Raw genomic sequence first — 12,874 nt, forward strand, 5'->3', positions numbered from 1 at the left:
CATGACAAATGCAAGAATAGGAAGAACCGACAAAGTTTGATAGTTTGAAATAGAATTTGGCAGCAGAGGATTACTCATGATGCGTGACTGTTCTGCTGCAAATGTTTCATTTTACTATGCAAACAGAAACTGTCATGCTTCTTGCTCTTAAGTTTTTTTTTTTTTGTGGTATAAACCCACTGCTATAATTTATGTGCCTTTTTTCCTTACACATACAAAAAAAAAAAGTAATGCTTTATCCTCCACCGACATTTTAGCCACTACAGTATTTCAACATTATAACATTTAAATCTGGCAATGTGTCTACCTCAGTCTACCTCAAACAGGTGAAAGGACCTTCCTTTCCCTCCAGGTAATGAGCACCTAAAATGCTATATCTCAGTGAGGTCTGTGACTGCATTTAATGATGGCTGACATTTCTTGCTCACAGCTTGTTGTCAGGTCCTGGCAGAGGCACCATGTGGAGGACTGACTCTCGCTGTGAGTAGGCTGACAGTAAGAGGGTAATACTCAGGTTGTGTAGCTTGCACACAGTGCTGCTTACACATGTGTTCCTATACTTTTTCAACCTGCAATAAAAACATACTGGTGTGTGTGTATGTCACCATTAAAAGTGGGACAGAGGTATGTCACTGTCACCACCAGCTGTGCAGAGATTTAGAGCTGAAATCAAATTTAAAATGTTAGATATGCAGTCTAGTCCATGTGCAATATTTAGCTGGAAGCTTGAATCTAACTTTGTGAGAGCGGTGTTTGTTTTTCGGATCTGCGTGTTCATGTGTGGGTGTGTGTGCTCCCACAGGGCTTCATACCGCTCCATGAAACTGTGCTCTCTGGCTCCCCCCATGGGTAGGATGTGGTAAAATGTTCTACAATCTAATTAACAAGCACTTTGGACTTAGAGGTCTCTTTTAATTGACTTTTTTTAACTTTACATTACGTTTTGTTTTTTATGATGAGAAGAAAAAATATTTTTAAACATCATTTTGATTAGATCTCCCACTTAAGCCTTGAACAGAAAAAAAGAGACTACTTTAACTGCTTTTTTTGTAATTGCAGACTCAAGTGAGGCATTCAAGATTAAGTTTTTGTTAGTAGAAACAAAACATTCCAGTGCAATTAATAAACTTCAGTATGACTTGTTCCCTGGTGTGTATTTGCACACATATCGTCAGTTCAATGTGGTAAGATGCAATAAAAAAGGGGCATTATAAGAAAACACAGAGGAGCACAGTGTAACCGTGGTGTTTTTGCTTGTGGATAAGAACCATCTAAGCAGCAGTTTTGTATATCAGTAGGAATTTTGCTGTAAAAGTCTGCTTTTATACTCTAAGCAGAAACTTTGAATAGTTTTAGCCAGCTCAGGCAGTAAATGGTCCATTGCGAACTGAAAATGAATGCAAAGCACAAACAATATTTACTTTATCATTGTTCAAAATAAAGAAAATAAATAGACGCACAAGACTAAATATTGGTTTTCCTGAAACAAAATGCAAACCTATAATGTTTTGTCCTATTAAGTTGTTTTTCCTCATTCATATATTTTCACTACGCTACAGTTATTGATCACATTATAAGGAAAAACTTAAATTCTGAAGATAATGTTTTAGAAAAAGGGAAAAATAGATATGGATTTACATGAAAATCAATTCAAATCAATAACTCTTAACTGTTTTCATTATTAACATGTCAGTGGGAATTGTCATTAGATTCAGTTCCCCCCTGCAGTCCTGCTGGGATTTTTTTTCTGCCTCATGCTTTTTTTGTTTCACTCTAATTACTTTCATCAGCACTTTGTTAGCAAACATTTTTTAAGAGAGGGAAGGACGAAGAAAGAAAAGAGAAAACGAAGAACAACCCCTTGTACACTCTACATGTTTATTATCAAGCAACACTAAAACTAAACCAGTGGCCCAATTTATTTACTAGCAGGTAACAATAATGCAGCTTTTACAGAGAAAAGTTTTTATTTCAGAGCTCGGCTCAGATCAAAACAGGACTGTCTGATTCAGCAGAATCACAGTTGATGAACTCCTGTTATTGGTTTTCAGTTTTACACCGCATTTTTCTCCCATTGAGCTTTCTTGCTACAATATTTTGCAGGAGCATCATCGCTGCATCGTTGGTTTAGTATCATCTAAGACAGTAGGGGTGGGCTTATTAAAATAAAATGTAGAGTGCTTTTCACTTTTAGCAGAATATTAATCAGGGCATCTAGGTGATTTTCCATTTCAAACACCTGAAAGCTAAGACCTTAATGAATGTTTTACTGTAATTTGCCAAGAGGATTCATACACATCTTCGAATTATCTGCAGGATGTGTAAATTATTTACTGTGTGATTACATGCTGCTGGTTTCTGCAACCACTGAGTTTATTCTAAATCAGTTTTATGTCTTTGCACCAGCAGCATCAATGGTCAGAGTGTTTTCTGGTTGCGTGTTTCATGATAGTGAAATTCTGCACTTTAGAATGTCTGGAGGATTTTTGTTTTTCTTTAAATTTGCCAAAACCATCGACTCAGGGATCTGCTGACTAGAAGTTACTGTAGGACAAGGCCTGTGTCATCTCACAAAACTCAAGAATTTATATGGGAGTTAGAAGAACGTTTGACTCAGATTTCAAAGGATAAAATAAAAAGAAATAAAATATTACAGTTCATCACAGTTTATACCCAAAAGACCAAAGGCCAGCTCACTGTGACATTATAACAGTCTGTAAAAGACTTTTACACTTTTCAGGTCATTATGCAGCAACATGACCCAGCAGCAGAGGGGAAAATATAGCCTTATTTAACATTTTGTCGAATGCTTTATTGGTGACACAAATCTTAGCTCCACTTTTAAACAGTAGTCACTCTACAGGCCAGGGCTATTCAACTTTTAGCTGCAAGTGGGCCAAAAACTGGGAGTTGTGAGCAACAGACAATTATTTGTAAAACTTTTTCTTCAAACCTCGGCATCATTAAATACAGCAGGAATGCAGGGTCTCAGTTTCACCTCAGAAAAAACTTGATTTTGTCTGGTTTATGTCCAAGCTACTGACTGAATTACGTGACAACTCTTTACTGCAACCTCTGTACTTTACCTCTCCGTTGTTTATATTCTTCTGGAAAATTTAACATGATTTAACTTGAAGTGTGTTCTCTATTTCTATATTTTAATAAAAGCAAATCTTTTGTTGCACAGTAAACACTGGTTTACTGATAAATTCAACAAAATCTAAATACATTTTCAGACAATTCACTCTGAAACTGTTGATTTTCTAAATCAACTTGTCATTATTTTGGGGTTGAAAGAGACATCTTGAAACTTGCACTTGACTTGTTTCTTCTTCTTCTTTATGTTTAATACCAGATTACAGTACCAGCTTAAAGTGCATACCACCACCTACTGTGTGTTGGACAGATGCTAATATACAAAACTATATTCTATAAAATAGACTTGTTTCAACTTAGACTTTGTTAAGTGTGCCTAACTTGCTGCTGTCTTCTGTCTAAAGTTCAGTTTCACTGCCTTTTGCACAGATCAGATGGATGGGTCAATCAGCCAACTGCTTACAGGTGCAAGGGTTTGACCACTTCAGCCTTCTCCATTGTTACTGTTTACCAAAATTTGTCTATTTGCCAGATGTAGACTTCTAACATCTCAGTAGTAGCTCAAGGTGTGGAAGTAGATATAAGTACTGGTATGTATTACATTTGGTTTGCATCAGATTCATTTATTGGGGCCCCAAAATAAAAAAATTTAAAAGGGTCACACACCCACACACACATACACACACACACATATATATATATATATATATATATATATATATATATATATATATATATATATATATATACATATATATATATTACAGTACAATTTACCCCCCCCCCCAAGCTTTGGAAAAAATTGCACTTGAAACAATTATTAGACTTTCCTTTATGTCAACACAAACTTATTCAAAACAATACCTGCACAAACATGTTCAGTCAGAAATGCACACAACCTAAAATGCACACCTAGGTTTCACACACTCATAAGCACACATACAGTATGCTGTGTGATTGATCGGGGCTGTAATGTCTCTGGAAGCTTCTGTTATAGTGGGATCAATCTACAAGAATGAGGTCAATCTCTCTGACCTTTTCCGTGTGGTTTAGTCTCTCCTTATTTTGAAGTGAAAGGACAGCTTTTATGGCTGTGAACCAATTGGGCCATGCATCACCCCATTCTACTGCACGTCTGCAGTATTCACCTCGGTTTATCAGGACAAAGTTGACAAACTAACTGCTCTCCCAGCTTCACTGGAGACAGAATCCAAGTGTTTTTTTGTACATAAAACACAATGAAAGACTTTAGCCTCTGCTGCACTGTTTTGGTGATGAAACTCTTCGACCACCATGATGGTGGAGGTTGTGATGTTAAATCTCCTGAATAGATGTACAAGCCATTTGCTGTTGTTTTTCAGGAATTACACAGGGCCATGTAAACTCTTCACACAACATCCAAGAAGATCAAATAGATAAAGTACAATAAAAAAAAAAACACTTTGTTGTGGGTGTCTTATCATAGCAGTGTTATTTGTAGAAGTGTATTGAGGATTGGAAAATGTGTCCCAGTTTCTGTTTGTGCACTCTGATGTGTAATTGGCCGAAAGATTCTGTGTCTCCAGTTTTGAGGGTATTGTACTGGGATTTGGGAATGTGTCAAAGTATTTTCAAATATCAGTGTGGATTTTCAATTTATTTCTCTTTACAGAGTCTGTTTTTGCAGTTGTTGTTGCCGTAACTACAAAGTTGTTGTTTTTTTTGTCTCTGACTTATGGTGCTGACTCAAGAGAAAAGTGACAAATGTGAAATTTATATGTGCTGAGACTTGGGAGAAATCCAACAAACTGATTCATGGTAGTAACTTCTTTAGCCGTAGAGACTCGAAAACACATGTTCTTTCAAACTGCTCCGAAGAGGAATGCATAAAATAACGGGTAAATGTTCATAACTGTTGCCTCAGATGTATATGGCAGATTACGTGTGGTCTTGTCAGCTGCATCTGAGTTGCTGCTCGTGGTAAGTACATGCTTAACTGAGCAGACAAGTTAACCTCCTGTCATTTAATTAAGTTACCAATTCTTTAACAAGATGATCGCACCAGCAGTGTTACACACGAGCGCCACACAAAAAAACAAAACTGCAGTACAGAGTTAAATTAAAGCATATTGTCTGCTGCCTATCATGCCAGAGTTTTAAACTACGATCATTTTATGATTAGAGGGGATGAAGTTATATGCATTTTGGTCACACCTTGTAAATGACATTATATGTGATGAAATACTATATTGAGAGATGTGTAGTGCTCAGATTGTGTGTTGTAAAAGTCTTTCAGTTGCTATCATACCAAAGTTTTGGGCATTATCTGCAATGTTTACTGAATTATAGCCTTTTTGTATTGGCTAATGTCACTTAGCTGTGGTAGCTATCTTGATTTAGGGTGACTCCAAAAGTTGTTCAGCTGTAGATGTGCATTGAGTGATTACTTTCTGTGAGTTTCACTAAAATCCATCTAGTGATTCATGAGATATTTTGCGAATAGACAGTACTGACACTTAACAGTTGTTGCCAAAGTTTCAAGCAAAGATGTGCAACGTGTGTACACTTTAGGTTGTACACTGAGCTGCTGGAGTTTGCCACAGTTCGGCGTGTTTTCAGAGGACAGGGAAAGATTCTCTAAAGCAACCAAGGCTTAGGCTTTTCTAGGGACGTGATTTTCTCCTCTCTGTGTGGGTAGAGGTGGGAAGCACTGCCCACATGGCTCACTGCTGTACAAGCTAAAGCACTCTACATGAATAATTTGCTACTTGCAGCTTCAGTTTGGCCTTGCTTCTCTTTCCCTTGCACCCACACAGTCATGTTATGCTGATTCAGGAGCAAAGAATGGAGTTTGGCAACATGGCAGGAAGAAAAATGTTCCATAGTAAAAAAAGAAATAAAAGTTAATTAGTGTCTAATTTGCATGCATTTGTTAGATTAGTATATTTTAGACATGAAACATGATGGATGAAAATCCTATGCATGCATGATTGCACAAATTGGAGACACACTTGCTTGTCTTTGGTGTCTATATTGTTACACAGCTTCGGTAAATATCTGCTGGTCCCTCGAGTGTACTAGCTGTCCACAAACACACAGTCGCTGGTCATGAAAAGAACCGGCACAGATGGCTGGTTCTGAAAGTGCTGCACCTGTTTATATATAGCTTCTCAGTAGAGCACTTGAGAGGTATGAAAACAAAGCAAGTCTGTCTGTTTGGCAAACCAGTGGCTCCATCCACGCCTCATGGTCTCACTTGAGACAACAGTTTTGGGCACAAAAAGAAAGATTTTACCCAGGACGAAAAAATAGCATCAGCAAAAAAATAGCATGTTATAGATTTGAATGTCTGTCTTCCCTGCATGCATATTTTCATGTTTTGTTTTGACAGGCTTCTGGGTTTGGGTTTGTCAGGTTGTCAGGTGAAGGCATACATAAATTAAAGGCCTGGCATTCTTTGAAGGGATGCATATCACCCGCCACATTTCCTGCTGGAGTTTTAAACTAAGATGTTGAGATATAAATGACAGAGTTAAAGCCATTTGGTCAAACCTTGAAAATGACTTTCAGCACATGACTTTCTTGCTAAATTTCAATATCCCGTGTGGTCTCGCATGATCTCCTAGCACTTGGACTTTGTGTTACTACCATGCCAAAATTTAACTCAATGTCTTTCACTTATTTATAGGCACTTTTTTGTTGGCTTAGTTTTAAACTTTTAAAATGAGATTGTGAATGGCTAAGTTTGATTATCTGTGGCGACTTTCTTGAATTGGGTCGACTCCAATAGTTAATCAGTTGTAGATGTACTGTACATCCAATAATTACTTTCATTAAAATCCGTTCAGTCCTTCAGAAGATATTTTGCTAATGGTACAGACAAACGAACACACAAACACAGGCAAAGACATTACCGCTCCACCTTTACCTTTGGCAATGTGCAATAAAAACATCATAGACATTCACCATGGTTTGCATGGTTTCTATTATCTCCTTCCATAAAAAAGGGTTGTTTCTGCCTATATTGCTATCAAAGAAGAAATGCATGTTTTTTTACAGCATGCTGATTCAAATTGCATCATTACTAAAGGGAAGGAGTTGCATAATTTATCTCCCACATTGCATAAGAGCCCTAATTGAGTTTTTATGAGGTGCAATGTTTGCCGTATCAGTGCCACTCTAATGTGTTCTATTGTACTCTATCAATCACAACCCGTTTACAGTTCTGTTTGTGTAATTATTCTCTATCACTTGCAAAACTTTCTTACTAGAACAGCAAATGTTGACCATTTTCACTAGTCCTAAATTGATTAGCAGTCAATGGCTCTTTTTGGAGAACTTCTATTCTAGTCTTCAATTTACCATGTTGTCTGAATATTGTGTCTGCTCTGCAACAGGCAGCAGACTGCCTTAAATATCCACCAGCTAGAGAGAAAAAACATATATCTAATAAAAGGCCTAGGATGTCTTGAGGAAATGCATATGGCCTTTCATGCCAGAATTTTAAACTAGGATCATCTTCTGTTGAGAAATGACGAAGCTGCAGCCGTTTTCGATTAGTATTTGAAAATAATATTATATGCAATCTTATACAATATCACAAGACGTGTTATTGTTTACTTTCAGCTACCACCACTACAAATTTTAGCTCAATATCTTTTAAATTGACTGATTTGTATCCATTTTTGTGCTGGCTAATTCTGATGAGCTGCAATGGCCATCTTGAATTGGATTGGATACAAAAGTTCAAATCATTTATAGATGCATCCAATAATTACTGCAAGTTCCATTAAATGTCATCCAGTGTTTCAAGACATATTTTGCAAACCAGCAGGTACACACACACATACACATGGGTAAAAACATAATCTCCGACCTTTGCATTTTGGCGGCAGGTGAAAACAAACAAAAAAAAACCAAAACCCCCCAAACTATCCAGCCGCTTATTTATGTAAACACTGCACAAAAAGTAGAGAAATTTGTGCTTGATTGATTATTTCTTTGTTGTAACAACACTTCTTCACTGTTGCTGTTGGCATTGGCAGAGATTTGGTTTTTCCATGTTTTCCATGGGTGCGACCCAAAAACGCCACTCTGCTTCTCAACCCACAAAGGCAAATTCCTAACAAATTTAGGCGGAAATTATTTATGTAATTATTTTTAGACAGGTAATCACATTGAGACCGATAGTCTCATTTACAAGAGAGACCTCTAACACAGAACATCAGTTGCATAAAAATAACAGAATAATCATAAAACATGATCTTGACATTTAAAAAGGAGCAGACAAAACCTAAAACCAAGAACAGGTCTGAAATGAAGACTCCATTTTCTTTAAAATGTGTTTAAAATGTCCCAAAGGGATCAAACTAGACTATTTGAGTTCTTGCTGCAGTGTATTACAGGCTTAAATAAACAGGCTTTCCAACGATATAAGATTTATTGCCAAGAAGCTTTATTACAACAAAGAAATAATTGACCAAACACACATTTTCTTACTTTTTGAGTTAAGTTTTGTTGCATTATATAAATTTTACAGTAATTTCCTTTTTGTTAAACATTATATATTCCTTTAATAAACAAAGTTCTAGCAGTAAGATTGGAAATATATCTTAAATGGCTATGGTCATTTTCTTACTGTTTTCTGTCTTAATCAATAAATACTTTGATTTTTTGTCTTCTCTTTAGTTAATTTGAGCTGTAGGTTTATCTGATGCTTGTACAACATCACATATCAGTGGTACTTGATAGATATGTAAACAATGTTTGTTATGTTTTTTATCCACTCATTATTATGGCCAGAGAGTCAACGAGAGTGCAGAAAAAGCCCTGAGAAAAGGCAGATCAGTGTCTGTATACAGGTTTAGAATGAGGCGCTAAAGAAAGCAGACTGTGTCTTAGACCAAGACCTTATCATTAGAGAGTGTCGAGATTAAATTCCCTCCATTGTGGTGTTAAAATGGTCCTTGCTGACTAAATGATTGTCACTTTCTTTCTCTTTATCTTGCTTGAAATGTCAGTACAGAAACTCCTTTAAAAACGTTCAGGTTGTTTTTGCTTGTTGGAATATAAAGTATTGTAACAGTACTTTTTTTTAAATCGATCTTTTATTTGAGGCTTTCTCTGGCATCTTGATTGTTTGCAGTAAAAATGTCCTTTAATACAATTGCTGAACACCTGAATTATTTTTATTTAATGGTTATGATTGGGTCTGTCATTAAATCTTGTGCATTTATGCTTTTGAAATATGACAGCAATAAAAGACATGATTTATTCAGCAGATGGTAATTAACAATTGAGGTTTTTATGAGGTTATTTGTTTTGCTATACAAGTTTGTGACACAAGAACACTCCGTCTTCAAGCCTGAGGCACAGATAATTGTCATTAACAGAAGGCTGCGTTACAAACATCTTGCCCCCACTTCTATTTTCAGCCTTCATAACCTGTAATAGAATCGTTTCATTCCAGCAAGCAGTTTCATCGATCTGTTACATTGACCTGAAATTGAATCTGTTTATGTTAATATCCTGTCTTTGATGGGTTTTGTTCTGGATTTTTGAGCAGTGACAGAATCTATACCTACAGCCAAACTCAGATCTCTGTAAGGATGACTGTGAAGGGCAAATTTATTTCTCAAGCACCAAGAAGGTTTGCAGTGGGCCATATGAATGGTATAGATCTACAAAATTGTTTGCAGAGACATACATTTTTTATGCAGATGCCAGAATTTGATTAGCCATATTTCTGATAATCATAGTTAGTTTGTTTTAATTATTTACATTTCTGCTGTCATAAAGAAAAGAAAACATGGTAAATGAGCATGAACAAATTGCTGCACAACTTTATGACTTTTTTTTTTTAAGATACAGCAATTTGGTTTTAACTGGTTAACCTAATCTTTTAGCGCCATTTCCAAATGTTTATTGAGTCTGATTCATTTTAATTGGATTGTTCTAACAAATTTCTTTGGTTAATATATTTTTTTAACATGTACTGTCAGATGAGTTTAAATTCACACTTCATTATTTGGCAATTTCAGTGACTAATTTTGTTTTTATTTTTTGATTGACAAGTTTTTGTTGTGACTAATGAGTCACAGTGCAGAATTATTAAATATGAAAATAAGTGTTAAAAAGTAAGATAAAAGATGAAGAAGATAATGTGAAATAAATATAATAACTAAATGTAATAATTGATATGGAAAATTTGAGTTAAACTACCCGAAAAAGTTTATTTTTGGGTTGAAAATATGTCTAAACAACATCTAAACTATTTATTGATGTCTAGGCTAAAATCGAATAGGTTTTTGAAGATGTCTAAACTTAGTTGTAGGCATCAAATAAATGCCTGCTTTCAGCTGAGACTGGCAGGAATAAAAGAACATGCCCTACCTGGGAAGAAGATCTAATATCTCAGAGTAACAAACTGTTCTTGCAGCCCAACAAACTAAACAGCCCCAACTCTGGCATGGCAATACTAGAGGACCATTTGCAAATTTGATCACTTGCCATTAATGGGAGCTCGGGATGGCTAAGACACTGCTGAAGTTAACCTTTCCCACAAATTATTCCTGTATCAATTTGAGTGTAATTTATTAATAATGTAACACTTTGTGGGCCTGATGGAATGAGTTCTTGGGTCGTACCTGACCCAGGGGTTGATATTTGATATTCACTGTTGACTGTTCTACCTCTCAACAAATGTGTTAATTTATATTCACACTACACTCCTTGTCTGTGTACTTTATTTGAGAATACTTAGTGCTGTCAAAAGATTAAGTCTTCTTCAAGAGATGAAAATCCTTGTTTGAACAGGCTTTCATATACTCAGTTGTTCAGAATGGGTCCTACTGAGTCAGTGATACATCAAAACAGCATTTGTATCGATTTAATCTAAATAACAGACATTTTCATGTTCTTTTACTAATCCATCATTCTGAATATCATTCAAAAAAATTGTTGATGATGCAAATATCAATGGAAATGCATTAAAAATGATTATACTTTTTATATTTTGTGTAATAAAGCATGGTCTTTTGTCTTAACTGTGCTGATTTCCATTCTCTGTTCTTGTTTTCAGAAGAAAGAATGGCTATGCCTAAACTGCCAAACACAGAGGGCTCTATCGGGAAGCTTGGGAGATATTCCGGATCCTGTGGGACCTTCCATGGGATCTCCCCGATCATCTGCTCCAGCCAAACAGCAAACACCTCAACAGAAAGCACCCAATCAACTTTCAGGGCCTAACACCACAGGTCCTCAACAGCAACAACAGAAATCAGCGGGTCCCCAAGTAAGTGGCCCTCCCTCTAATGTGAAACAGGCAGGGCCTGGCCCTCAACCAAAAGGGCTCAGCCAAACTTCCCCTCAAACCAAGGGGTCGACTCAGCCACCCCCTCAAGCTAAGAGTCAAGCACACCCATCATCTCAGAGTAAGGGACCTGCTCAAACTAAAGGTCCTAACCAGCCAAATGCTCAGAGTAAGGCACCTACACAGTCTGCTAACCAAATGAAGGGCCCTAGTCAGGCCAAAGGGCCGACTCAGACAAAAGGATCTGCTCAGCCCTCTGCTCAGACTAAGGGCCCTTCTCATCCCTCTGGTGCCAAGCCTTCTTCTGGCCCTGGTAAACCTGCTCCTAACCACACTAAGACCCCCGCCCCTTCAAAAACGGTTCCTGCTCAGTCTAAACCCACAGGTAACATCCAGGCCCGCAAACAGCCCCAAAGCCAGGAGAAGACTAAAGCTGCATCTAAAACTCTAAAAGAAGACACCAAAGCCTCACAGAAGAAGGCATTATCAGAGACTGACACTTCAAAAGACATGAAGATAGCTGAAGAAGAAAAGAAGTCAAGACACCATGAAGTGAGCTACCTGCAACTTCTTCGCCTTCACCTGTTACACCTGTTACTCTCGATTCACCATTTTGATTTACTTTGCTTCATTTAAATAACTAGAACCATCTCTCAGAATCATAATGTTGTCCTCTGTATTTCAATACTGAGCCCATTCAGGTTTTTTTTCTTCAGTACATTTTTTTATAGTCATCTGTCTGATCACTTCATCATCTTCAATTTTGTCTTTTTTATCTTCATTTTCTATCTTCATTACTCCTAAGTTAGCTCTAACTTTGACCAACTTTCTTATTATAACTAATGCAACGATACTGAGTAAATTCTGTTTTTATTATAACATTCATCCATCCTATCATTTTCTTTTAGCCACTTTTCTTGTTCGAGTTGTGGGGCAGCTGGTGCATATCACCAGCAGTCACTTGTTCGAGATCATTAAACATTCAGTAAACAAAAACTACCATTGCAGTTGAATTTATCAAAATGTCTTATAACCACTATCTTCATATTTGTAACATTAAGCATCATCATCTTAAAGTTTAAGATCACTCTCTAATTGTCATCATCATCAGTTGGTCATCATCATTCATCATTTTTATGTACATTAGCATAATCCTCTCAGTTGGCCATTTTTCGTCTCTAGCCCACTCCCACATTTCTCTGTTTGGTTTTGGACAGTTTATTTTTTTATTTATATAGTTTTCTTTGTGAAAGAACTTAAAAGAATTGCAAGCTTTTTGTTAAATGTGACACCTTGTGGTGATATTTTAAGCATTCTAAGCATGTTCTTTATTCTTCAACGGTTCGAAGAATGCAACGGAGAATGCGTCAAAGATGTCAAACAAGCATGTACCAAAATGACATTTGTCTGTAAATGTTTGTATGTTCAACCGTCTGTTACATTCACTCTGTGTCGGTATATTTTTTTCATTTGAGTGCGCATAACACT

General features: G+C 36.6%; 1 protein-coding gene across 3 annotated transcripts in view; it reads left to right on the forward strand.

Moving 5' to 3' along the window:
* The window catches only part of bsnb (bassoon (presynaptic cytomatrix protein) b), a 73,401-nt gene that overhangs the window by 42,342 nt on the left and 18,185 nt on the right, over positions 1–12,874 (forward strand). For 2 of the 3 annotated variants that reach the window (XM_017435455.3, XM_017435456.3), the window contains exon 4: positions 11,156–11,938. In XM_017435455.3, coding sequence (XP_017290944.1) covers positions 11,156–11,938 — 783 coding nt within the window. The remainder of the gene's footprint in view (positions 1–11,155; positions 11,939–12,874) is intronic. The other variant, XM_017435457.3, reaches the window with a different exon arrangement.

Source organism: Kryptolebias marmoratus, linkage group LG4 (genome assembly GCF_001649575.2).
Source record: "Kryptolebias marmoratus isolate JLee-2015 linkage group LG4, ASM164957v2, whole genome shotgun sequence".
NCBI classification, from domain to species: domain Eukaryota; kingdom Metazoa; phylum Chordata; class Actinopteri; order Cyprinodontiformes; family Rivulidae; genus Kryptolebias; species Kryptolebias marmoratus.